The sequence below is a fragment of the Choloepus didactylus genome, chromosome 2 (assembly GCF_015220235.1).
Source record: "Choloepus didactylus isolate mChoDid1 chromosome 2, mChoDid1.pri, whole genome shotgun sequence".
Taxonomy (NCBI): domain Eukaryota; kingdom Metazoa; phylum Chordata; class Mammalia; order Pilosa; family Megalonychidae; genus Choloepus; species Choloepus didactylus.
Window position 1 is genome coordinate 131,367,748 of NC_051308.1, and position 26,246 is coordinate 131,393,993.

Genomic DNA, 26,246 nt, shown 5'->3' on the forward strand with positions numbered 1-26,246 from the left:
TTTCGTCACAGGTCTTTGTATCACTACCACCTGTGCTAGTGGTCATTCCAGTTGCACCTGAAACACCTCCTTTTCCTTTCAAATATTTGTTTCTGTGGAGAAATCTTGAAACTTCTAAAAGCTCAAGGTTATAATTAGAGTAAAATCCCTCTTCTAGAGGTATGGACAGCTAAGTCCCAGTATGGCATTATTTGGGGTTACCCTATAGCCAGTGCTAGACTAAGACTCACCCTCTATAGACCCCTAATATCAGGTATCTATCTAGAATAGACACAGACAGCCCCTTTCCCACAGCAGCTGAAATCCTGATTATCAAATAAATTTGATTTTTTCAAAAATTCTCATCTTTCATTTTCAACACTGGCAGTTAAAAAGATTTTTTGGCTAATGACATCACGTGGCAATAAACTTTATGGAAGACTAGGTTTTAGTCCCAGCTCTGCCATGACTAGCTGTGTAACCATGGTTAAAGGTTACACAATGCCTGTTTCCATATACATATATAAAATGTAAAGGGTTTTGGCCTAGATGCTCTCTGCTGCAATCTAATATTCTAATATTCTATGATTATAATTATTATAATGCCAAAAGCATACTAAATCTCTTATCCTGCCACACATAGGCCTCAAATCAAACCATGGATCCACATTTTCCTATTGACTCAACTATTTACAAAAGCTACCACAACATAGTGATTAATGTATTCTTCAATCATGTACTCCTGCACAAGAAGGGACAAAGAGTAGAAAGAATTAAAATAATGCAGCAACTGTAAGGAAGTAAGATGTCTGATACATGAACTTCATATATTCACACCTGAGGATATTCTATAATTATCTAGTCTCAAACTAGCAGTTCAAGTTAGGCTACCTAAGTTAGAGTAATTCAAGTTAAACTGTTATTCTTACAAATAAAAAAGTGTGAATACTTATAAAGATCAAAGGAGTACAGTTCATGCTATTTCCAACAGGAATACTGTATCTATTGCTCCCAATGATTCTTTTTTATTAATAGGTGTAAGTAGCTAACAGAGTAAGGTTAAAATGACACTTTATTAAAAATGCTTCATTCAAAATGCTTTTGAAGGTACTATATTTAATACAAAAACTGGATGCTTCAACCCAGTGTCCATCAACGAATGAATGGATACATAAAATGTTGTATATACATATAATGGAATATTATTGAACCATAAAAAAGGAATGAAGTCTTGATACATACAACAACATGGATGATACTTGAAGACATCATGTTGAGTGAAATAAGCCAGGCATAAAAGGACAAATATTGTATGATCTCACTGATCTGAACGTACCCCAGAAGAGGCCATGTTCTTTTAATCAATTCCTGCGGGTGTAGACCTATTGTAGGTGGGACATTGTGACTAGGTTATTTTAACTGAGGAGTTGCCCCAAGGTGGGTCTTAATCCTTTTACTGGAGTTCTTTATGAGGATAAAAGAAAAAGCCCATGGAGCTCAAAAAGAAGCTAAGGGACGAAATTAAGAGAAGCTCATAGAGAAAAGCCCCAGAGAAGCTAAGAGAGGACCCACAGAAGCTCAGAGAAGAAGCCACTAGAACCAAAGGTGAAAGCAATGAAACCCGGAAAGGCACCAGCATGTGCCTTGCTATCTGACAGAGGAGTCCCAGATACCAGCAGCCTGTCTACAGAGTCCAGGCATTGTCCTGTTGATGCCTTGAGGTGGACATTTTCATGGCCTAAGAACTGTAAATTACAAGTTAATAAATCCCTATTGTAAAAGCCAACCCATTTCTGGTATATTGCCTTCTGGCAGCTTTAGCAAACCAAAACAATAGGTTACCAGCAGACAAAGTAGGATAAAGGATGGAAAGTTAAGGCTGAAAATGTGCACAGTTTCTATTTGGGTTGATTGTAATGTTTTTGTAATGGATGGTGGTGATGGTAGCACAAAATTATGAATGTAATTAACAGCACTGAATTATATATGTGAATGTGGTTAGAAGAGGAAATTTTAGGTTATATATATGTTACTAGAATAAAAATTTTTTTAAAAACCCATAGGACTGTACAACACATACAGTGAACCCTATTGTAAACTATGGACTATAGTTAATAGTACAATTATTATTAAAAATAAAATTATAAAAATGTTCCTTTACGAATTGTAACAAATATATCACACTAATGCAAGGTGTTAATAATAGGGTGGTATATAGGAACTCTGTATTTTATGCATGACTTTTTTGTAAACCCACAACTTCAGTAAAAAAACAAGCCAAAAAAAAAAAAAAAAACAATAAAAACCCCAACTGCTTCCTAATTCAATAAAAGAAAAGGTTAGACAAACTAGAGATAGGAAAAATGTTACTGAACAAACATATCTCCTAGATGCCTGGAACTGCTGAAAATTAAGACTTCAAATACATATAAATTTAGGAATTTATGGTCTGGTGGGAAAAGTAAGATCTATTTTTCCTATGAAGTTGGCGAGTTTCCTTAGCCTAAAATATCAGAATAATTTTTTCCACCCAGCCCATCATCCCCCTAAAGATGCCAAGGTTCTGCATGGAAACACCCTTGAAAACCCTGTCTATTTTTGTTCAACCCAAAATTCACCTCCTTGCTGAAGTCTTCCCTAATCCCCCTGAACACAGTTATCACTGTTACTCTGTAGGCTGGTAGATTACTCCCTTTCAGTCTCAGTCCCAGAAGATGGTGATTTCAGAAATTAATTCCCAAACTAGGCACTCTCTCCACATTTTATCTCTAACCAGTTCTGGCTATTCTAAAAACAATTTGAATATCTTCCCAGCTACCAATCTCCTCACTTCTCATGAACTAATTGGTCTTAATTTTGTTGAAAATGGTAATGAAACTCTTTGGCATGACCTGAAAACCCTTCCATGCCTGTGTACTTCCCACCTGTGTACTTTCCCCTCACGGCAACCCGACCAGGCTCAACTAGGCCCTACAATCTAGTGTCAAACACCATAACACTAGTATTTAGTCAAACTATTGTAACTATTTGGGTTTGTGCCTATTTAGGACTCCACTAACCTTGAACTCAAAAGCACAGTCCTCGAAAGCACAAAATAGTGTCTTTTTTGTGTAGTTCCCCACCCCCCACCAAATCTAGAGCACAATCTAGGACAGAGTAGACACCTAATAACTACCTGTAGGATAAATGGCTCAAGTTTCCATGAGATTCAGTTGTTGCCTAATCACATTTTGTAAATACCAGTTGCAAAGGGTGGAATTTTCAATGTGGGCAGTTAACAGAAACAGATTTCCATTTCTCTGCTATATTACTCAGCTCCACACCCACTCCTGGGTATGCCTGCAACTCTCACCCCATGACTATGACTACAGCTGACAATAATTTTGGACTCACTCACTAGCCTCACTCCCCTCTACACTTCTTACTCTCTAATCTTGTCCAAATTCCCCTGCACCCACTGCCCCACTTCAGTAAAATAAACTGCTATGGAATGCACAACTGTATGATGATACTGTGAACAACTGATTGTACATTTCGGATGACTGTATGGTATGTGAATATATCTCAATAAAATTGCATTTTAAAAAAATAAGCTGTTCTGAAGCTGTCCTGTCCATCTCTGTATCCCTAATACCTAAAACAGCGAATCAAACATAGTGGGCACTCATTAAATATTTAACCAATGAATTAATGAAATGAATTATTATCTTAAGGATAAAAGAAGGCAGTGAGTTGTGACTGAGACAGAGAAAATGAGTCTCTTCTTTGAAAAAAGATTTTTTCCAGGAAGCAATCATATACCATTCACCAAAAAGGCGTACGAACAAAAAATAAAGTTTTATCAAAAAATAAAACTTTCATAAAACTTAACTGCTATATTGGATAAAATTTCAGACTACCTGCTGCCCATAATCCCTTCTAGAGAAGTCTCTACTTTGCCTCCTCCTTCGTGGACAATGACCCACATGATCTAAGCCGTGTCACTCCCCATCAGTAAATACTTGACACAGGAGTGGCCCAGTCACAGGCTGGCCAGGGACTACAATCTGTGTGACCTAGCTCCAAAAGATGAGCGGGACCAAACAAATTATCTTGAGGAATCTGAAGTGGGAGATAGAGAAAAAGCTATCCTAAACTAAAAGGTCACAAGTGTAAAAACATTATAGGGCTACACCAACACAAAGGTTATAAAGGAAAGGATTCAGAGGAAATTGGTATGAAGAGGAAAAAGAATAGACAAATGGGCAGAGAGACTTAAAGACGCCATGCAAAAGGAGAAAGAGAACAGGAGAGCATGCAAGAGACAGAAAGTGAGTGAGGACAGAGAAGAAGGACAAGATAAAGGAGACAAAAGAGAGAGAGACAGGGGAGAGTAAAAAGAGGCAGAAATAGGGAAGCTGGTGAAAAAGAGACAGAAGAGGGCAGAGACAGCAGTCTGGCCAGTTCCAGAGCTGCCTTGGCTCCTGCAGCTTGATTCTTCAGCTTTTCCTGCATTCTCACAAAACCTCTCTACATTTTAACAAAAATCACCACCACTCCCCAAACTTTTTGAGCTACTTGAAATGAGTTTTCTGTTCTTGGGGAAAAGAAAAGAAAAAGACTAGAACTGGCTTTAAGAATACTGGATTCACTTATCCGTTCTTTTTCCTTTAAAAATATTTTAAATTATTTCTATCAAATATCAAATACATACAAGAGAATATTTATAACATATATGTATCAAAACTAACATCTGTGTACTTTTTCGTTATATATTTCTAGAAGGTACATAAATGCAATGAGGAAGGGAGAGACATATTAAAAAAAAAAAAAAAAAAGCCCTAACAACCAAAATATGTCTGTTATTTATATAGCAGTGTATGGTTTGTTCTTTCACCAATTACATGGACATGATCCTATCATTTTACAAGTCTTATAAACCATAAAGCAGAAAGCCAATTAGCCACTTCAACATTCATAAATCACCTAAGGAAAATGATGGTTTGAGATTTAAAAAAAAAAAAAAAAAAAAAAAAGCATTGCCTGGAGCCAAGTAGATCTCAAAATGTTATCACTTGAGAATATAAATAATGTAACTTGAGTGTTGTTAAAGAGCTCTTTGGGCAACTGGTCAACGAAGTGGGAGAAATAAGGGGTTCCTTCCTTACCTTAGTGGAATATTAGAAGAATGCTTAAGGGAGCAGTCATTTGTGAACAAGGGGATTAGCCTCTGGCTGCCTCAGTGTTCTAATTTTGGCCTCTATTAAGTGTCCTTTTACTTCTTTGAAAGCTGGGCAACAAAAAGCCATTTCAGAGCTAATAGTGAACTATATGGTATTTACCTAAGGCATGACTGAAAACTGTTTTTGCAAAGGTGCATTTCTTATTAGCTCTGCCGCAAAGTTTCTTTGTGATATAGAAATGCAGGAGATTAAATTTGAAGTATCATGCCCAATATGTAGCAAACATTTTAATCACAACTATATTTTATTTAGAATAACAGAACAGAAAGGTCACGAACAACATAAATAATCCAAAGATATAATTTTAACCCATTCAAATAATTCTCCATATATGGTGCAGATGTCCTCCAAGGTTAATTATAATGCTAAATTTATCCACCAAAACCCATATATCCCCTAAATTTTACATTTAAAAATATTAGAAGTGCTTCTCTACCCAGGACCCTCACAGATTGATGGCAGCATAAAAAGAACATTCATCTACATGCCTATTTAATCAAATGCAAATTAATACCACAGTTTTAAAAATCACCAATAGCAAGACTATACAAATTGAGTTGCCAGATGAAAAGGGATGCCTACAATTTAAATTTCCTTTAATATGTACCACATCATGTTAAACCAAAATCTAAAGTTTAGGTTTCACAGATTTACTTCTACTCACCCTTTTATTACAGCAATGAATGAATAGTGGAAAGGCAAAAAGGCAAGTAATAAGTAGGAGGAGAATGCAAAGTCATGAAATTATTTCCCCTCAATGACATCCATCTGTATATATAAACATATATAAATGAGATATATAAAATATATATAATAAAATGTGGCTTAAAATACAATTACTTAAAAACTCAAATAAACACTCTCCAAATCCCCTACGCATACCTTTCCAGCCTTATTTCCTACACTCTTCCTCCTATATCATCCTTCATTCCAGTCAAATCCATTTGTTCTCTCTTGCTTCCAGGCCTTTGGGTACACTAGTCCCTCAGTCTAGATGTGCTTTTCTACAGTCTGCCTTATAAGAGTTCCTATTTATCTTTCAAAGCCCATCCCAAATGTCACCTCCTCTGTGCGGACTTCCTTGATATAAATGCCTCTCTTCCTCCTCCTCCTTCCAAAATTGGCTGCCCCTTCTGAAATCATATTCCACATATACTATCGTTATTTACTTGTCTACCTCCCCAACTTGAACTGCTTAAGAGGTTTTTTTTTTTCCCCATTTTATTTTTTCTTTCAGTCAGTCATTCAGCTAACTTAGGAGATGTGACTGTTTCTCATCTATGTCTCCAGGCTAAAAAAGTATTGGTGCCATACAAGACAATCAGATTACAGAATCATAAATAAACTCATAAAGAGCCTTCTTCTGGGCAATGCAACACTGAAAACCAAAAAATTCATATTAAAAAGTAGCCCCAGCTATATGCAATGTGGCACCCTGGATTGGATCCTCGAACAGAAAAATAACATTAATGAAACAACTGCTGAAATCCAAATAAAGTGTGGCATTAGGAATAACGTACCAATATTAATCTCTTTGTTTTGACAAATGTACCATAGTTATGTAAGATATCAACATTACGGGAAACGAGGTGACAAGTACACAGGAACTCTCTGTACTATCTTTGCAACTTTTCTGTAAATCTAAAATTATTCCAAAATAAAAAGCTTACTAAAAAAAAATTTAGTACTCTAGAAAAGGTTGAAAGAACTACCAGTATTGATAAAGTACATGAATACAAATTTTAATTACAACCATAATAACAAAAACAGAAGAATAATAAATATACTTCTCTTATGATAAGGAGAGGAAGGAAGGAAATTATTTTTAATACCCTACAATGAATGAAAATATCTCAGGATTAATGCTGCAAAATAGTGAAAAACAACTGCACCATTAAACTGAAGTCATTCAATTTCTATTTTCACAAATAAATAAATAACATTGAAATAACTTACATAGAAAGCTTAAGATGGCACTATCAAATTACATTCATCAGAATTAAGTTATCAATGTAAACCATGGTGGTAATTACATCAAACTTCTGTTTTGATGTTAATGGTTCCCAAGTTCTAACCTCAGGAAATAGAGGTGGGAAGTTCCATTAAAGTATGTCATGGTAAAACTTATTTCTACAATTCACAATTAGGTTTGTTAAAATGTAATTTCCAAGGCCCTGGACAAAATCCATTTTGACATCAGCTCCTCAAGAGTGGTGAACAAAGTGTTTTAGTGTCTCCCAAATGAATTAAAAATTTTTTTCAATTCACTAATTCTAAAACCATATTGGTGGTCATATAATACACAAGATTGCCCATTTAATAAGCATGTATACAACTAGGAATATCAATACTACTACAGAAATCCAAAGGTAGTGTAATCATTCCATTGTAAATTCTTAGGATTCAATGGAATACTAACTATTTTCATTTCAAAATCTGATTTGAAAGGATAAAGACAACTTTTAATATTTGACGTAGTCTAAACAGGTTGCACAATCAATCATTACAGGAAAATCAATTACAATACAGTAAGAATCAAGCTCCCCTGCTAACATTAAAGTCTGATTTCAGTGGTCCCTACATCACCAGTATAATACGCATGAATCACAGGCTAGATAAATAAAAGCAGGAGATGCAAGAACAATTTAAATACACAGTGTATGTTTTGATCACAGCAAGATATGCCTGACTCCTTATAAAAAGCTGTAGCTTTACATTTGAGGCTAGAAAAGATTTAGAATACTATTAACTTTTAAGTTAAGCAGCAAGAATTTTTTGAGATATAAAATACTGATACATTCAAGAAATGAAAAGATATTTGCAGAAATATTTAAAAACATTTCACCATTTGAGAGACTCGGTGATAAAAGAGGCCCAGAGCAGCCAAATAGTAATGGCTCAATGAACATAACATCTCAGCTAATCCTTAACCATCTTTCTTAAACCTTTAAGTATCTTCCAAGCATAACTTGGAAATCAGAGGAAATACAGGTCTAAAGACTAAATAGATCCTCCTGAAACTTGTTTCTAAGAGCACTAGACAATATTCAAGTACAAGTTAAGCAAATTTAGTCTTTTCTGGTGTCCTTCTTTGGTTGACATCAGATATTAATTTCTGTTACAACTTAACAGCAAGTATAGGAAAACAGGGTATTTCATTTACATAGGGCACTGTATCAAAACTAGAACAATTAAAACAGTGATCCCAATACAAAGTTATTCAGTTCAAACAGCCTGAATTACAGAAATGATACTACTGATTACTAAGAGGTAAGAGGATAGCCTGGACAGATAAAAGGCTTAAAGATAACTCTAATTTGCCAAACACCGAAAAAGGATTATACCGAAAAAGGATTATACCAAAATGAAGACAATTAAAATTGTGGGGAAAAATAAAATACTTTGAACAATTTCTTTTCTTTGTATTTTTTTTCCTTTTTTTTAAATTTGAGAAGTTGTGAATTTGCAAAACAATCACGTGTAAAATACAGGATTCCCATACACCACCCCACCACCAACACCTTGCAGTGGTGTGGAACATTTGATACTATTAATGATAATACTTTTTATAATAATCGTACTATTTTTTAAAGTAGTTACCTTTATTATAATTAATGAAAGATTATTAAAATAGTTCTATCATCCATTATTTACATTAGGTGTATCTTTTCCCCATATACCACTCTATTATTACCACCCTGGAGTAGTATGATACATTTGTTATAACCCATGAAAGAATGTTCTTATAAGAATAACTACAGTTCACCACCTGCAACTGGGTTCAATGTGCTGTACAGTCCTATGTTTTACCTTTTAATTTTTATTCTAGCAATATATATATACTAAAGTTCCCTGTTTTAACCACATTCACCTATAAATATTGTACCATTGATTACACTCACAATAAAGGGCTACCATCACCACCATCCATTTCTAAACCTTTACCATCTGCCTAAATAGAAATTCTGTACAAGTTAAGCATCAAACTTTCCATTCTCTAACCGCAATCTATCTCCTGATAACTTATATACTAGGTTCTAACTCTACAAGCTTACTTATTATAATTTGTTTATAACAATAAGATCATGCAATATTTGTCCTTTTGTGTCTGGCTGATTTCACTTAACATAATGTCCTCAAGGTTCATCCATGTTGTTCCTTCTTACAGCTGAATAATATTTCATTGTATGTATATACCACATTTTGTTTCCCATTCATCGGTTGATGGACACTTGGGTTGTTTCCATCTTTTGGCAATTGTGAACAATGCCACTATGAGCATCAGTGTGCAAATGTCTGTTCACATCCCTGTTTTCCGTTCTTCTGAGTTTACACCTAGTAGCAGGATTGCCAGATCAAATGGTAGTTCTATACTTAGCTTCTTAAGGAACCACCAAACTGTCTTCTACAGAGGCTGTACCATTTTACATTGCCACCTGAAGTGAATCAGTGTTCCTATTTCTCCATATCCCTTCCAACATCTGTGGTTTTTTGTTTGTTTACTAGTTGTTCTGGTTTGCTAATGCTGCCTTTTCGCAAAACACCAGAAATGGATTGGCTTTTATAAAGGGGGTTTATTTGTTTACAAAGTTACAGTCTTAAGGCCATAAAATGTCCAAGGTAAGTCATCAATAACTGGGTACCTTCACTGGAGGATGGCCAATGGCGTCTGGAAAACCTCTCTTAGCTGGAAAGGCATATGGCTGGCATCTGTTCTAGTTTCAAAATGGCTTTCTCCCTGGACGTTCCTCTCACAGCTCCTGTGCATTCTTCAACGTGTCCCTCTTGGCTGTACCAAGCCCGCTCTTTCTGTCTGAGCTTATATAGTGCTCCAGTAAATTAATCAAGGCCCATGCTGAATGGGCGGGGCCGCACCTCCATGGAAATTATCCAATGAAAGATCTCGCCCTCAATTGAGTGATCACATCTCCACGGAAACATCCAGTCAAAAGTCTCCAGCCCAATCAACCAACACCAATAAGTTTCCTGCCCACACAAGACTGCATCAAAGATAATGGTTCGGATGTATTATCCGAACACTAGTGGTCATTCTAGTAGGTATGAAATGTTAGCTCACTGTGGATTTGATTTGCATTTCCCTAATAGCTAGTGATGTTGAACATCTTTTCATGTGCTTTTTAGCCATTTGTATTTTCTCTTTGGAAAAATGTATGTTCAAGTCTTCTGCACATTTTTAAATTGGGTTGTCTTTTTATTGTTGAGTTGAATGATTTCTTTATATATTCTGGATATTAAACTCTTACCAGATATGTGGTTTCCAAGTATCTTCTCCCATTGAATAGGCTGACTTTTCACTTTCTTGACAAAGTCCTTTGAAGCACAGAAGTTTTTAATTTTGAGGAGGCCCCATTTATCTATTTTTTTTTCATTGTTTGTGCCTTGGGTGTAAAGTCTAACAAGCTATTACCTACCACAAGATTTTGAAGATGCTTCCCTATATTTTCTTCTATGTGTTTTAGGTCTTTGATCCATTTTGAGTTAATTTTCGTATAAACTGTGAGACAGGGTTCCTCTTTCATTCTTTTGATGTGTATATACAGTTCTCCCAGTACCATTTGTTGAAAAGACTATTCCCTCCCAGTTGAGTAGACTTGGCAGCCTTGTCAGATATCAGTTGGCCATAGATGTGATGGTCTGTTTCTGAACTCTCAACCTCCAATTTGATTCCATTGGTCAGTATATCCATCTTTATGCCAGTACCATGCTGTTTTTACCACTACAGCTTTGAAATGAGTTCAGCAAAGCAGCAGGATTCAAAATCAACATGCACAAATCAGTATTTCTATACACTAGTAAGGAGCAATCTGAGGAGGAAATCAGCTTTAACATCAGGAAGTGTGAGTCCTCCAACCTTGTTCTTCTTTTTGGCTATTCAGGGCCCCTTGCCCTTCCAAATAAATTTGATAATTGCCTTTTCCATTTCTGCAAAGTAGGCTGTTGAAATTTTGATTGCGATTACGTTGAATCTGTAAATCAATTTGGGTAGAACTGACACCTTAATAATATTTAGTCTCCCAATCCATGAACATGGAATGTCCTTACATTTATTTAGGACTTTTTTGATTTCTTTTAGCAATGTTTTATAGTTTTCTGTGTATAGGTCCTTTACATCCTTGGTTAAATTTAGTCCTAGGTATGTTATTCTTTTAGTGGCTATTGTAAATGGAACTGTTTTCTTGATTTCCTCCTCAGATTGCTCCTTACTAGTGTACAGAAATACTGATTTTTGCATGTTGATCTTGAATCCTGCTGCTTCGCTGAACTCATTTATTGGCTCTAGTAGCTTTGTTGCGGATTTTTCAGGACTTTCTAAATTCAGGATCATGTCATCTGCAAAACAGTTTTACTTCTTCCTTTCCAATTTGCATGCCTTTTCTTTCTTTTTCTTGCCTAATGGCTCTACCTAGAACTTCCAGCACAATGTTAAATAACAATGATGAAACTGGGCATCTTGTCTTGTTCCAGATCTTAGAGGCAAAGCTTTCAGTCTTTCACCATTGACTATGATTTTAGCTGTGGGTTTTTCATATATGCCCTTTATCATGTTGAGGAAGTTTCCTTCTACTTCTATCTGTCAAAGTGTTTTTATCAAGAAAGAATGCTGGATTTTGTCAAATGCCTTTTCTGCATCAATCAAGGTGATGATGTGGTTTTTCCCTTTTAATTTGTTAAAGTGGTGTAGTACATTAACTGATTTTCTTGTGTTGAACCATCCTTGCATACCTGGGATACAACCCACTTGATCACGGTGTATAATTCTTTTAATGTGCTGTTGGATTTGATTTGCTAATGTTTTGTTAAGGATTTCTTCACTTATATTCATTAGAGAAATTGATCTATAATTTTCTTTTCTTGTAGTATCTTTGTCTGGCTTTGGTATTAGGGTGATGGTGATGTTATAAAATGAAGTTAGGTAGCTTTCCCTCCTATTCTGGTTTGCTAATGCTGCCATTTTGCAGAACACCAGAAATGAATTGGCTTTTATAAAGGGGGTCTATTTAGTTACAAAGTTACAGTCTTAAGGCCATAAAGTATTCAAGGTAAGGCATCAACAGTAGGGTACCTTCACTGAAGAATGGACATTGGTGTCCGGAAAACCTTTGTTAGCTGGGAAGGCACATGGCTGGCATCCGCTTGCTCCCAGGTTGCTTTTCAAAATGGCGTTCTCCAAAATGTTGCTCTTGGGGTATTTTGTCTTCTCTTAGCTGAAGCTCCTCTTCAAAACGTCACTCTCAGTTGCTCTGAAGTCCTTCTGTTTGTGAGCCCCTTTATAAGACTCCAGTGAACTAATCAAGGCACATGATAGCTGAATGGGTGGGGCCACACCTCCATGGAAACATTCAAGCAGAGGCCACACCCTAACCAAAGGTGTCACTCACAGCTGGGTGGGTCACAACTCCATGGAAACAACCTAATCCCAATATCCCACAATAGTGGATTAAAGAATATGGCTTTTTCTGGGGCATATAATATATACAAACCAGCACACTTCCTCTTCAATTTTTTGGAAGAGTTTGAGCATGTTTGGTATTAATTCTTCTCGGAATGCTTGGTAGAATTCACTTGTGAAGCCATCTGGTCCTGGACTTTTATTTGTTAGGAGGTGTTTTTTTTTTTTTCCTTCTAATACATGCAGTTTTATTGAGATATATTCACACACTACATAATCCAACCAAAGTGTACAATAAATGGCTTACAGTATCATCACATAGTTGTACATTCATCACCACAATCAATTTTGGAACATTTTCATACACTAGAAAAATAAAATAAAAACAATTAAAAATACATTTAAAAAAAAAAGAAAGAAAAAAGACTACCCAAAACATCCCATACCCCTATTCCCGCCCCCCATTATTTATAAAATTTTGGTCTTTATTTTATTACTCATCTGCCCATACACTGGAACCAAGGAGCGTCAGTCACAAGGTTTTCACAATCACATGGTCACATGACAGTTATACAATCATTATCAAGAATCAAGTCTACTGGATTATAGTTCAACAGATTCAGGTATTTCCTCCTAGATGTTCTAATAACTAGAAACTTAAAGGAGTATCTATATAATGCTTAAGAATAACCTCCAGAATGACCTCTCAACTCTATTTGAAATCTCTTAGCTACTGAAACTTTATGTTGTTGCCTTTATTTTTCCCTTTTGTCAAGAAAGCCTTCTCAATCCTAAAATGTCAGGGCCAAGCTCATCCCTGGGAGTCATGTCCCATGTTGCCAGGGAGACTTACACCTCTGGGAGTCATGTTCCACGCAGGTGGGTGGCTAGTGAGTTAACTTGCATAGTTGGTTTAGAGATACAGGCCACATTTGAGCAACAAAAGGTTTTCTGGGGGGGTGACTCTTAGGGATAGTTATAAGCAGAGCTTTACCATTGGAAAGATAAGTTTCATAAGGGTAAGCCTCTAGATCGAGGGCTTGGCTTATTAAATTGGAAGCCCCTACTGCTTAATAGCAGGATTTCCCGAGGTGGGGAAGTTTAATAGTTCCACATTTTTCTGCAGTCCCTCAAGGGGACTTTGCAAATGCTTTTTTATTTTCTTCCCCAAATATTCTGTGATATTGGGGCAATACATTAGCCTATACAGAATAACGAGATCTTATTCCCTATTCTAGGTTCTGTGTAATAACATTGTTTAAATAAATTGACCAGACGGGTTATTAGATAGTGTGCGGCTAAAAACATAAATTTTGTACCAAATAAACCTCTGTCGTCTCACACAGAAGTTGAATTTTTAAAATACAGTCAGTATCATCCTTTACCCTGTGTTCTAATTTACCTTAGTCCTAACCAAGTCCATTTCATTCCTATCTCTGATATTTTTTCAGCTTCTTTAACAGTTGCTGTATGGAGTAACGCTGACTTTCAGAGCTGCAGTACTGTAACTCTGAGTATAAGGTGTCACACAGATACCCAAATTTCCAGGGAACTATTAGGTTATAGACAAAGAGCTCAGCATCTCAGAATTTAGAAACAGTTAAAACTCAGGAACAGATGTGACTGCTGTGAGAACTTACAATCTAGGAACCTTTACAATAAGTCTTATTGAACATTCTATATTCTTTAATCACCAATTGCCCAATCTCTGCCCCCAATCTATCCCAATAACCTATGCTCTCAAATTCAATTCTCAGCATTTGTTCATTATAGTTAGTCTATATTAGTGAGGCTTACAATATTTGTCCTTTCATTTCTGGCTTATTTCACTCAACATAATGGCCTCAAATTTCACTCACCTAGTTGCATGCCTCACAACTTCAGTCCTTCTGGCAGTCATTCAATATTCCATTGTTTTTGTCAGGAGATTTTTGATGACCATTTCAATCTCTTTACTTGTGACTGGTTTGTTGAGGTCTTCTATTTCTTCTAAAGTCAGTGTGGTCATGTGTTTCTAGGAAGCTGCCCATTTCATCTAAGTTGTCTAGTTTGTTGGCACACGGTTGCTCATAGTATCCTCTTATGATCTTTTTTATTTCAGTGGGGTCGGTAGTAACACCCCCTTCTCATTTCTGATTTTAGTTATTTGCATCTTCTCTCCTTTTTTTGTCAGTAAGGGTTTGTCAATTTTATTGATTTTCTCAAAGAACCAACTTCTAGTTTTGTTGAGTCTATTGTTTTTTAGTCCTCAATTTCATTTGTTTCTGCTCTAATCTTTTCTTCTGTTTGCTATGGGGTTAGTTTGCTTTTCTTTTTCTAGTTCCTTCAGGTGTGCAGGCAGGTCTTCAATTTTAGCTCTTCTTTTTAAATGTAGGCATTTAGGGCCATTAATTTCCCTCTCAACACTGCCTTCACTGCATTCCATAAGTTTTGATATGCTGTATTCTTGTTTTCATTTGTCTCAAGACATTTACTGATTTCTCTTGTAATTTCTTCTCTGACCCACCAATTGTTTATGTAGTTTAACCTCTATAAATGCGTTAATTTTCCAGTCCTCTACCTGCTGTTGATTTCCAGCTTCACTCCACTATGATCAGAGAAAGTCCTTTGTATAATTTCAATCTTTTTAAAACTATTGAGACCTGTTTTGTGACCCAACATGTGGTCTATCCTGGACAATGATCCATGAACACTTGAGAAGAATGCATATCCTACAACTGTTGTTAGGTGTAATGTTCTGTAAATGTCTGTTATGCCTAGCTCATTTATCGTATTATTCAAGTATTCTGTTTCCTAATTGGTCTTCTGTCCAGATTGTTCTATCTATTGATAAGAGTGGTATACTGAAGTCTACAACTATTATTGTAGAGACATCTATTCCTTCCTTCACGTTTGCCGGTGTCTGCCTCATATATTTTGGGGTACCCTGGTGTACCAGTTTGTATATATTATGTCCCCCAGAAAAAGCCACGTTCTTTGATGCAATGTTGTGGGGGCAGACATATTAGTGTTGATTAAGTTGGAACGTTTGGATTATGTTGTTTCCATGGAGATGAGGCCCACCCAACTGTGGGTGAGAACTCTGGACAATTTCCACAGACGTGTGGCCCCGCCCATTCAGCATGGGCCTTGATTAATTTACTAGGGCACTAATTAAGCTCAGACAGAAGGAGCAAGCTTGCTACAGCCAAGTGGGACACTGTGAAGAACACACAGAAGCTGAGAGAAGAGCTGGAGCCGACACAGACATTTTGAAGACAGCTGTTGGAAGGTGATGCAGACATTCTGGAGAACGCCATTTTGAAACGCAACCTGAGAGCGAGCAGACGCCAGCCACATGCCTTCCCAGCTAACAGAGGTTTTCCAGACGCCAGTGGTCTTTCTCCAATGAAAGTACCCTTTGCTGATGGACACTTTATGGCCTTAAGACTGTAACTGTTAAACCAAATAAACCCCCTTTTATAAAAGCCAATCCATTTCCAGTGTTTTGCATTCCGACAGTATTAGCAAACTGGAACACCTGGTTAGGTGCATAAATACTTATGATTCTTATCTCTTCCTGGTGGATTTCCCCTTTTATTAATATATAGTGTCCTTCTTTGACTCTTTTTAACAGTTCTGCATATAAAGTCTATTTTGTCCAGTATTAGTATAGCTATCCCTGCTCTTTTCTCATTACTGTTTGTGTGGAATATATTTTCCAGCTTTTCACTTTTAACCTATTTTTGTCCTTGGATCTAAAGTGAGTTGTGCTGGTTTGAATGTAGTATGTCCCCCAAAATGCCATTTTCTTTGATGTAATCTTGTGTAGGCAGACCTATCAGTGTTGATTAGATTGTAATTCTTTGAATGTTTCCGTGGAGATGTGCTCCACCCAACTGTGGGTGATGACTCTGATTGGATAATTTCCATGGAGGTGTTACCCCACCCATTCAGGGTGGATCTAAATTAAATCACTGAAACCATATAAATGAGCTGACAAACAGAAGGAACTCAGTGCAGCTGAAAATGACATTTTGAAGAGGAGCTGCAGCCAAGAGGGACACTTTGAAGAATGCACAGAAGCTGAGAGAGTAGCTGCAGATGAGACAGTTTGAAGACGGCTGTTGAAAGCAGACTCTTGCTCCGGAGAAGCTAAGAGAGGACAAACACCCCAAGAGCAACTGAGAGTGACACTGTGGAGAGGAGCTGTGGCCTAGAGAGGAACGTCCTGGGAGAAAGCCATTCTGAAACCAGAACTTGGAGCAGATGCCAGCCATGTGCCTTCCCAGCTAACAGAGGTTTTCCAGACACCATTGGCCATCCTCCAGTGAAGGTACCCTTTGTTGATGGACACCTTATGGCCTTAAGACTGTAACTGTTTAACCAAATAAACCCCTTTATAAAAGCTGATCCATTTCTGGTGTTTTGCATTCTGGCAGCATTAGCAAACTAGAACATGAGTCTGTTGTAGACAGCATATAGATGGATTATATTTTTCATCCATTCCACTAGTCTATGTCTTTTGATTGGGGGAGTTCAATTCATTAACATTCAATGCTATTAAAAGGCATACTTTCTTCAACCATTTTATCCTTTGGCTTTTATGTGTCAGATCCTATTTTGCCTCTTTTTTTTTACCCTTTTTAGTTACCTTACTGACGTTCCTCCTTTTTATACTCTTCTCTGAATCTCTCCTCTCTTTCCTTTTCAGCCTGTAGCACTCCTTTTAGTATTTCTTTTAGGACAGGTCTCTTGCTAATGAACCCTCTCAGTTTCTGTTTATCTGTGACTATTTTAAACTCTCCCTCATTTTTTGAAGGACAGTTTTGCCAGATAAGAATTCTTGGCTGGTAGTTTTACTTTTTCAGTATCTTAAACATACCATACTACTGCCTTCTTGCCTCCACAGTTTCTGGTGAGAAATTGCACTTAAGTCTTACCGAGCTTCCGTTGAATGCTATGAATCGCTTTTCTCTTGCTGCTTTCAGAATCCTCTGTCTCTGGCATTTGACATTCTGATTAGTAAGTGTCTTGGAGCAGTTCTATTCGGATTTATTCTGTTTGTGCTTCTTGGGCCTGTATATTGATGACTTTCATAAGAGTAGGGAAATTTTCACCCATTATTTCCTCAAATATTCTTTATGCCCCCTTTCCCCTCTCTTCTCCTGGGACACCCATGACGCATATATTTGTGCACTTCATACTGTCATTCAGTTCCCTGAGATCCTGTTTAAATTTTTCCATTCTCTTCCCTATCTGATATTTTGTAAGATTTTGGATTTTCTACCCTCTACTTCACTAATCCTTTCTTCCGCCTCTTCAAATCTGCTGTTGTATATTGCTATTGTATTTTTTATCTCTTCTATTGTGCCTTTCATTCCCATAAGTTCTGCCCCAAGTTGTTTCAGACAGTTCCTGGCTATTTACTAGCTGCCTTGGAAGACAAACTGAATCCTAGAACTCCCTACTCTGCCATCAGGTTATAGATGACATTTTGTAGGTTGTTTAAAGTCAACACCATTCTTTTTCACCTCATTGTTGACTGGAGTCTCTCTCTGTGTATGATATATGATTTTAAGTAAATTTCATTTAAAGGCTTAAAATGAGGTATGTGCCCTCTAGACTGGCATTCCAGGCACTCGAAGCAGAAGGATGGTTATCTAGCTGCAGGGTGTCATTGGGTTCTGAAACAGGGTATTCCTATCTTTCAGGTTTTTAACTCCAGTTTTAAAGTATCTTCCCAAACAGCTTTGTTATATTAAACTAATTTCAATCAACCTCAAGAAAAAGAGAAATAACAACACAAAAATAGACCTTTGTAGAGTGCTAAAATATTCTACCTCTTTGATAATACTAACTTCATAGACAAGGGACCCTTGAGAGCCAATGTGAAACCCTCATTGGTACAGAGAAAGGGAAATGAAGCTCAGAAATTAGTACTAAAACTTATCTCCCAACTTTCAGTCTCTTTCCTTTTTGCCCTGTATTACATAGTATCTCCTATTTCTGATTTGTGTTACTTACCAGTTCAAAGAGTAGTATTTTACTAGTGCCTGTGTACTATATTCTGTTAGATAGAAAACAAATTTTAAAACAAAGTTCAGTAATCTGAACAGATTTAGTGTCCACTGCTCTCAATTCTTATTACGAGACTCACAATACATTAAAATTTTGGTCTTTACTGCTAATATTCTAGTTCCTGAGTACTTAAAGCATCTTTTCCTCCTCATTTCCCCCAATAAGTCCTGTTCCCCAATTAAAAAAAAAAAAAAAAAACAACTAAACTAACATAAGGACAAGACAGAGCATGGGCAGCTAAAATCTATGAGCAATGCATTTTGCCAAATATTTATACCTATTTCTTAACAAAAACCTATAAACAAGGTTATTAACAAGGAGCAAAATAGTCTGCTTTACCTCTTCCCTCAGTCTTGAACTATTTTTTTGGTGCTCACAAAAGTAGCAGAGGAAAAAAATTAGCAAGGAAGAAGCAGAGGTGATGAAGTACAGATCCTGAACTGATTACAAGTATTTTAAAAAATCAATTCCTGAATTAAAATCAAAGTAATTAAATTTAGGCAACTAATTATTCCAAGTTGAATATGCTGATAATGGAATTTCAAATCCTTCTACCCTACCTCAGGCTTAATTTAATTATATCTCCCAACCATACAAAATGACAATTTAATATTGAGAATTAGCAGGCATGGTCTCATGAATTAATGAGAAGCTAAAGCAGTGATATGTTTAATTCCTCATATAGTTTCTCATACCATATGTTCCACATATTTAAAGAGTGTCTGCTAGGTGGCAGGCACTGTAATCTATCCATTAATCATTAACTCTCTGCCATGTCTTCTTTTTAGAGACTTTGACTCACTGCAGTATTTATAAAACTCAATACCCCTTCACCCCTGAAAGACCCCACCACATCTGTTTGGGCCAATCAGATACCCTTTCCCAGGAACCTAGAATGGGGATCCTGGGAGCCTGAGTCAGATGACATGGCGCTCTTGACCTACCAGGCCAGAAGACTAGAAGAGGGGCAGGCAGGGGCAGAGAAGTTATAAATAAACAGAAAAGGCTGGTCTGTAGAGCTGACTTACCAGCAAAGCAGAGAAAGTGACCATTCTGCTATAGGAGGAATAGAGGTGGGGAAGGGATATCACAATTGATGCAACCTGATTATGTTTCATTTCTCCATCTATCGTTGAATACCTGACGCCTATGAATTGGTCTACTGTGTCCTTTTAATTTTAATAAACCTCTCCTTTACTTGAACTGATTTGAGTGCGTTTCTTTCCTTAACAGACAAAAAACCTTAGCATTAAGTCCTGCAGCAGTTATAAAGATAAGAAACACCTAGTCCCCCTGTCCTCAAGAACAGAGAGTAAGAAACAGCTAAGTATACAAAAATCATATTATAAAGAGACTGTACGGGGTATAAAATAGGTGCAAAGTACAATGAGGTTTCAAAACAGAGATGCCCGGATCATATCCAAGTTCAGAATATCAAAAAAGGTTTTATGGAGGAAAAGGAACTAAATAGTAATCAAAGTAGATGGTAGCTTGGGATATTTTAAAAATCTATTTACTAAGAAAAACAAAATATTGGAACCTTATGTCAGTCCACAATTTTTTTTTTTATTTTTATTTTACTGGTCCATGAAATCCAAATCTGGTAATGACTTGGTCACAGGATTTGGTAACTGGTTATAAGGATGAGAGCAAGAGAGTAGTTTAAAAAAAAAAAAAAAAAAAAAAAGTACAGTTTTCAGTCTAAATGATTTTGAGAATGGACAGATAATTTTAAGAACAGAACAACAGGGGGATCAGTGGAAGAGAAATGGAGAGGGAGGCAAATTCTGTATTACATATATTGACTTAAGGTAAGTGGCACTGAGTAGTAATTCATTAATTCACTTGGGGGGAGGAGAGAAAGAGAGCCATCTCAAGTACAAAAACAGGTTTCTCAAAAATTCCAAGTAAAAAACTGTCCTCTAAAAGAAGAAATAAAAGACTCTTCACTATGTCTAGTTTTTTTCTATCATCTACCCTTGCATTTTGAACATTCCATTTTTGCCTAGCTACTGGTTTTCCTGCATCTGATTCTTAATATTGCTTTTTCTGGCCAAAGATGAGAGAGACTTGAGAACAGAGATTAGGAAACTTGAAGGGAAAAGAACCTGATGAAAAACATGGCTCCCCTCCCCAGGAAAACGCATATACCCACAAATTTTTATAACAATTTTAGAAAATTTATGGATCCTCTGAAGTTCTAAGGGGTGTAGACACCCCAGGATGGATGGATGGATGGAAAGAAGGAAGAAGGAAGGAAGGAAGGAAGACACATTGTGGAAGAAACTGGAGAAGAAACAGGGGACAAAGGAGGTTGGAAAAAGGAATTATCTGCTGAGACCTAACCACTCCATTTTCTTTCCCAGCAAACTAGAGGACGAAGCAGCTCAGCACCACAGGGGAGGGATGGGGAAAAAGCAGTGCTTTAGATCTTACCAATCTCCTCTAAACGAGTTCTTGCCACCAGGAACCACTTTTATCAGAGACAACTGCACAAAAACTAACAGACTTTTTGACAATAGTGCAGGTAAGTTTAATAGGCTAAAATTTATTTTAAAAAAAACATAGTTGCAGCCTTGACTAAAAGGTTACATGCCCTGTCACATCTAATCAGAACAGTACTAAGCCCTCTACTCAGTGGTCATCACTATTCTCTAGGAACTCAGTTAAGAAAACCACTTGGATTAGTGCAATCAGGGAAGATTACAATGTAATAATTACTGAAAAGGGCCATATTTTTAGACTGCAGAAATGATTCATGCATTTAAATAAAAGACAGAGAATAAGCGCTTATATAAAACAATTTTTTGTAATGCCAGGGTCTATTTTTTTATGCCAGTTTCTTTTTTTTTTCCCCAGACAAGAAGCATCTTCACAAGAAATTTGACAACTGTTTATGAATCTTATCCCAAATAAACAGCAAATATTATAAAGAATACATTCTATAGGAGAATATAATGTAATGGTATATTTATCAAAGGACTTTCAATAAGAACATGCATATTCAGCCAATAATATGCATAAATTTAAATGTGAATAATCAATTGTATAATATAGGGTTTTAATGAATTAGATGACTCCAATTTTCTGCAAGCAACTTAATCTTTGCCATACCACCACCACTAGCAAAATACCAAAGAACAAAGTCTTAATTTCACTTTGATAATAATGTTTTGTCAGGACCTGGAGATGGCCCAGGAGTAGATCATTCAATAAATTACAACACTAAATGGTAACCTTAATTCCACCCACCACAAAAGAATGATACATATATATTTTTAAGAATGATATTAAAACTCCTTGAAGATCTTTGAAAAGGGTATATTAATATCTGAAAAATAACCAAATACCTATCTGAAACATTCCTGAAAAAAAAATGCTAACATGATAAGCTTCACAAACATCATAGTAATAGGAGATACGATTTATTGAATATATATTATTTGCTAGGCACTAATTTTAAGCATTTTCTATACATTATCTCATTTCATATTATGAAGTAGGCATCATCAACCTGAGCTTCGTATGGTTAAATTCTTTGCTCTGGGCCTCACAGTTAGCAACTGAAGGTGGGGGTTGTGCTCTGACCATTATACTTGTACCTCACAACTTTTGTCCCATCATGGCACACATGGAAAATTATAGTATTTGTAGGGCTTACTGGGGTAAAATGGAGAGACTTGGTGAAAAACAAATTTTTTCTTTATATTACGGAATTTTGACATGAAAAATAAAATGCAAAATATTACAGGTGATATTAAATACTGATTTGGCATAAACCTTCCAAATAAAATATTTTCAAATTATTAAATTCAGGAAGTTTACAGAGGGAATTATACCAAAAATGTTCAAATATCATTTCAGCTGTTGTAAAATTGTGAAAAATCACAAAAATGACTTAAAATTTCAACACTATAAAAAATATGTAAGAAGTACTTCTGTAAGGCATCCTATGCTGTGAGCACACTGGTTGGGAAACTTTGCATAATGGAATTTTGCCTTTCAATAGAACACTATGATTGAACACTAATTTGACATATCAAGAGCTTCCCAAAAACATCTAAAGGAAATTCAAAGGTATATAACAAAGGAAAAATTACCAATACTGAAGTCTTCCTTAACAAATTCAGTCTACGCTGGTTTTTTTATTTGAATTTCTGTAGTATCTATAATCCATATCACTCCACTTTTGCTTAATACTAACAATAATAGCTAACATTTACTGAGCTAGTACTATGTAAGAGGCAGTGTTCTACTTTACATTATTATCATATTTATTCCTCAAAGCAATACTATTTTGTCCATTTTAAAGATGAAAAAACTGAAACAGAGAAAAACTGAATAAATCACTTTCCCTAGGTTAAAGTTGGTAAATGGGAATTTGGAATTGAAGCAGTCTAACTTCAGAACCCATGTTTTTAACTACTATGCTAAACTATATCCCTATGAAGGCGAAAATATTTACTGAATACCTATTATGTGCCAGTAGAGACAAGGGTAATGTACATACATCTCAAATTAGACTAAGTTCGATAGTTTCACAGTGATGAAGCAAAAAGGACTTTCACAGTGATGAAGTAAAAAAAATACTTAAAGGAGGTATTTTACAACAAAAAGAAAATTATTTGCATACCATGATGGGTACCTTTACTTCTGAAAATAGCAAGATAATTTTAATTTCATATATGCATTATGATATGGCTGATGAAAGAGCATATGACTCTCTGCAAGCTATCTGAACTTGCTCAAGAATACAAAAAAAGTACCAAAAAAACCCCAATAAATTTGATAAAAATTCAAAACATTTTAGTTTGATTTTTATTTACTGCTCTTCAAGTTAAGTCATCATGTGTTTAATTTTGTTTTTAATTAAATGCACTATTTATAAAGTCCTGAATAAAGATTTTTCTAGACATTTGAACAAGTTCTGCGTGCCCATGTTATGCCTGCCAATCCTGCCATCTGGAGGAATGCCCAACGGTTTGTAACTATATTACAATAGGCTAATATTCTGAGGGGATTTCTGATGATCAAGGTAAATTAAAACACTCACAGAAGACGAGAATACACCTTTAATTTCATAACCAATCAATCAATATAGAAAATGCTAATGCCTTGAGTGTTACAGTTTATAGCAAACATTTAAAAGGCCGCCAGGACCAATGTCCATCATTAACTGGCTCATGCTGGTTAACAACAAATATTTAAAGAGCATCTACTATGTGCCAGCGACTGTGCTCATCCACAAATGAGCAATTAGAATTCATGCCTTCTGAAAGTTCAGGTATTCAAACTGGAAGCTCAAGCTCCAATGCATAACTCTCCCCCTACATCCAAAAGAGTTGTTACCAGGGCTTCTGCAATCTACAAACAACCAAATACGTTAACATGAAGAGACTAGCAGGAACACCAGACACATCCTGGAATACAAAATAAGATTTGGGTTATTGTGGAACATTCCCTCCTAAAGGGCGGAAAATTTGGCACTTCCCCTAAAGCAACTACTTTTGCGCCAAAGTAAAATGTTTTAAAAACTAAAGTTGTTCTACTGCTTACAGAAAACCATTACTCCTAATTACTCTTCTTTAGCAGATCCCTTGAAAATACTAATAGTGCAGAAATGTGGTTTGATTTATTGGGAAGCTAATGTCAAGGTACTTTATATGATTTACTGAGCCTCTAGAAGCCAGTCTCTCAAAAAATTTTCAGACTAAATCATGCTGAGTAAAATGCATGTGAATGTACGTAACAGCCACTTAAAACAAATGCCAGGTAACATAAACAGTAATTCCTGAAGCAGTATTTTTGGTTTGAAGAGACCAGAAAAGATAAAACAGCTCACCAGAAATCTGTCACAGCCTTTACAATAAATGCACACAACTCCATAATTTATCCTAAGATAACTCCTTCATTCCCATCACACATCAACCCTAGCAACTATTTGGCAACTCCCAATGTGTAATCTATTTCCACTACGTCTTTTGGCACAAGACAAGCCATTCTTTAAATTCTTTAGTTCACAATAACCGCCCCCCCCCCTTATAAAATACAGGGGTGTGCTATAAAATCTTAAAAGAATACAAATGATAGAAAAAGAGGGCAAGTATAAAGACAGCTTCAGTCCCCAAGCTCTTCTCCCTTAAATCAGAAAACTTGTCGTTTATCTCAACCACCCTACCTTCGTGTTCCTGGGTTCTTCCACCTTACAAACAGTTCAAAGTACTCACTCTCTAACACATGACATGGTCCCTGGGTGACCACCGTTGTCCCACCCTCTCTATATTAATCATTCAAGCTCCCAGATCTATCCTGTCATTAAAACTCACAAGCCATTATACAAGCCCAAAACATCATACTCTATCGCGTCCTCACTCAACATACTCTAACCCCATGCAAAACCTTCCCTAATATCAGCTCTTCCTTTAGGCATTTACCATATTTCTATCACAGTTCAAATATCTCAGCGCCCGATGGTCCCAAACTCTCTGCTAAACGCAATTCCAGCAAGGAGTCATACCCTCTACAGTCTAATTCCTACAACCCTAAAACCCCACCCCCTCATTACACCCTCCCGGGCCTCAGCCACCAGCCCCAACACCCCACCCCATGCCCGTCGCGCTCTCTCGATCCCGTCGGGTCCTTTCCGCTGGCCTGTCCTGATCTCCCCTCAGACCTCCCAACTGTCTTGACCCTCCGGACCACCCCACCGGGCCCGCCCCAGAACCCTCACCGAGCAGCAGCAGCTTCACTTCTTTGGCTGCTTTCTCCCCGTCCTCTCGCAAGTTGCGGTCGATCATCTTGCTTCGCTCCACCGCCGCCTTGTCTTCGGCGCTCAACGTGCAGCCCATGGCGGCTGCGGGAGAGGGAACCGGACCCGGGCACACTCACACACCACGGAGACGGCAGCGCGAGTAGGAGAAAGAGAGTCTGCTGCTGGGCGGCGGCCCTCTGTGTCGGCTCACGGAGCGCCCCAAGAAACCGGATATCCGGTCTTTGCGACACTTCCGGCGACGCCCCGCGGCCGTCACAACTCGAACCACTCGCTCCTGGGGAGGAGGTGCGAACGAAAATGGAAGTGCTGGGGAAGGAGCGGCAGGACCGGATGGCGGTCTTGTTGAGCCTGCTGTACGCCACGTGCTTCCTTCTTCGGCTGCCTGCCTCTTCCATAACTATAGACAAACCCGGGCCTGGCTTCTCCAGTTCATAGAGGCCTCCCGAGGTCAAACAGCTGGGTTTGGACCCAGGTAGGGGTGGCGGTTGGAGGTACAATTCCCAGGTAAGAGCCCACAGCCCATACCGAAGGCTCTGCTGGATACAACCCTTCGATCCTGGCCAGAAAACTTCTTTGATCTCTGACCGTGGAGACCCTGGACCCCTGCCTAAGTGTGGGTCACTTCCTCTTCCAGGGACGTCTCAACCACATTCTGCAGGATAGGAACAAACTGCCCAGCCTGGGCCCCGGCTACGCCTCACATTTGAGATGTGTAACACCTATCGTGCATGGGGCTTTAGCGATCCCTTTCTGCCCTCTCTACTCACCGCCTCCTCCTTTCAAAATGTTATCCTGGTCTTTG

General features: G+C 37.2%; 1 protein-coding gene across 1 annotated transcript in view; it reads right to left on the reverse strand.

The window, feature by feature from the left end:
* GNAI3 (G protein subunit alpha i3) overlaps nt 1–25,648 on the reverse strand; it is a 48,446-nt gene extending 22,798 nt beyond the window's left edge. Inside the window, exon 1 of the mRNA XM_037826450.1 lies at nt 25,403–25,648. Within this exon, the coding sequence (XP_037682378.1) occupies nt 25,403–25,520 (118 nt within the window). The 5' untranslated portion in view covers nt 25,521–25,648. The remainder of the gene's footprint in view (nt 1–25,402) is intronic.
* Between the last annotated feature and the right edge of the window lie 598 nt (nt 25,649–26,246).